The 2,220-nt window shown below is 36.4% G+C and overlaps 1 protein-coding gene across 1 annotated transcript; it reads left to right on the forward strand.

Annotated features, from left to right (window-relative positions):
• Positions 1 to 163: 163 nt before the first annotated feature.
• LOC106002383 (nucleolar GTP-binding protein 1-like) lies at positions 164 to 1,924 on the forward strand (the record flags this gene model as incomplete). Its single annotated transcript, XM_013037271.1, has 3 exons — positions 164 to 300; positions 1,086 to 1,186; positions 1,730 to 1,924. Coding segments are annotated over 3 exons (433 nt in total), but the record flags the coding sequence as incomplete, so codon positions are not given.
• Between the last annotated feature and the right edge of the window lie 296 nt (positions 1,925 to 2,220).

The raw sequence follows: 2,220 nt of genomic DNA on the forward strand, positions 1-2,220 counted from the left end.
CCAGTAAACCACCAGAAAACGGGAAGTGGCGCTGTAGCTCAAGTGGTAGAGCGCTCGCCTTGAGCTGAAGAGCTGAGGGATAGTGCCCAGGCCCAGAGTTCAAGCCCCACGACCGACAAAAAAGAAAAGAAAAATAAAACTTAGATATTTTTATGTTTTTAAGTGTTGCTAAAGATTACGTGCGGCTCATGAAATATGGTGATTCTCTATACCGCTGCAAGCAACTGAAGCGTGCTGCCCTGGGGCGAATGTGCACTATTATCAAGAGACAGAAACAGAGTTTGGAATATTTGGAACAAGGTACTTGTGAGGTTGATTTTATTTTAGATATGATCAAATTATTTTTCCTAGCCTAACTCATCAGAAATTCTAATAGGCTAATTGTTGTTGAAAATAATCATTGAAATATTGTTTAGAAAATGTGTGACATTTAGTATTGAATAGGTAAGGCACAGACATGAATCTTGGGGAAACATTGATAAAAATACAAAAATAAAATGGTTTGCTAGTTTACCTATTGACATTTTTATATGAATTTTTAAGAGGACAATTTCTGAATTGTAAAAAATTTCACACCTTCTCAAATGTGTCATTTTTACTTGTTCATTTTTGCCCCTCCCCCTTTTCATTGTTTCTTAAGAAAGATTTATGGTGTGTGAGTACATGTGTTTGCCTATAGATGAGCTAGTTAATGGTAATAGCCGGTGTTGTCGCACTAAGGCCTAGGGTGTGTTTGCTTCAAAATACATGGTCATCCAAATAATCTTAACATGACAAGAGTCATCTGAGAATCTTATTAGCCCTGTGGTTTTGGCCTCACCACTGACTTCTGGAACCAAAATATCTATGGCAGGTAAAAATAGGCTTGTGGTATAGCCACATTCAGGAAATACTATTGTATGTACAAGTATATGCTATAGTCTTCTGTTATTGTTCCCTTTTTCATTCATATATATTTATTCAACACTTTTGCATTATAAAAACTGGAGTGCGATTATATGTAACCATAAATCTGGAGCATAACTAAATTGGAAAAAATCAAGCAAATTACGAGTTTTAATTTTTGAATTTAAACATTTTCATAGTACGCCAGCATTTATCCCGCTTGCCAACGATTGATCCAAATACAAGGACTCTGCTTTTGTGTGGGTACCCAAATGTTGGGAAGTCCAGCTTCATCAATAAGGTAGGTCTGCCTTTATTATATATTGATTATCTTAAATCAGAATATTCTTACTTTGAGATAAGGGAGTATGGGTTACAGTGTTGTCTGGCTAACTAGTAAATCACCCTAGTCTTCTGGAGGATTTGATAACTGAGCACCTATGTTCTCAGGAATATTTAACTTGTCTAAAGCTAGATTTAACATGCTGTTACAGAAGCCTTTGTTTTTTTCTTCCTTTTTTTTTATCCCCTTCCCTCCTTATATCTTATCTATCTATCTAATCATATGGTACTATAGGCATTGAACCTACAGCTTTACACATGCTAGATAAGTAAATGCTCTACCACTAAGCTATTGTTATCTCAAAGCTAGCCTTGAGCTTATGATCCTCCTGCTTCACCCTTTCCATAGTTGGGACTATCACTGCATATACCGTCATGCTTAGCAAAAATCATTCTTGATAATATAGTAATATTATATTGATAATATTGATAATAATACCAGTTAACATTAAGAGGAAATAATATGTGAAATTTCCATCATCAACTATCATTTTGTTTCAAGGTTACGAGAGCAGATGTGGATGTTCAGCCTTATGCATTTACCACCAAGTCTCTGTTTGTTGGGCACATGGATTATAAGTATCTTCGTTGGCAGGTAAGAGTCTTATCTTTAAACCTAGAACAAGTTTCTTTTCTCGGTTTCTGTTTCATGAAATTTGATGAGAGTTTCTATTTGATGAAATTTGATGATTTCTAAAAGAGTACAATGAATATCAACCATATAATGCTCCTTAGTAAAGTGTCAGGCAGCATCCCTAAGGGGGGAGTCTGAATAGTGGGGAAAATAGATTCTCTGGCATTACCACAAACATGAAATTCATGTACCACCATAAGGAAAACTCACCTGAGCTTTGTGAATGGCTGAGGACAGTTTGAAATAATAAGGAGGGGCTGGGAAGGTGACTCAATGGTAGAGCGCTTGCTTTGCATGCATGAGGCCCTGGGTTCAATTCCTCAGCACCACATAAGCAAAAAGAAAAAAGCCAGAAGTGG

Source organism: Dipodomys ordii, unplaced genomic scaffold (assembly GCF_000151885.1).
Source record: "Dipodomys ordii isolate 6190 unplaced genomic scaffold, Dord_2.0 Scaffold9271, whole genome shotgun sequence".
Taxonomy (NCBI): Eukaryota; Metazoa; Chordata; class Mammalia; order Rodentia; family Heteromyidae; genus Dipodomys; species Dipodomys ordii.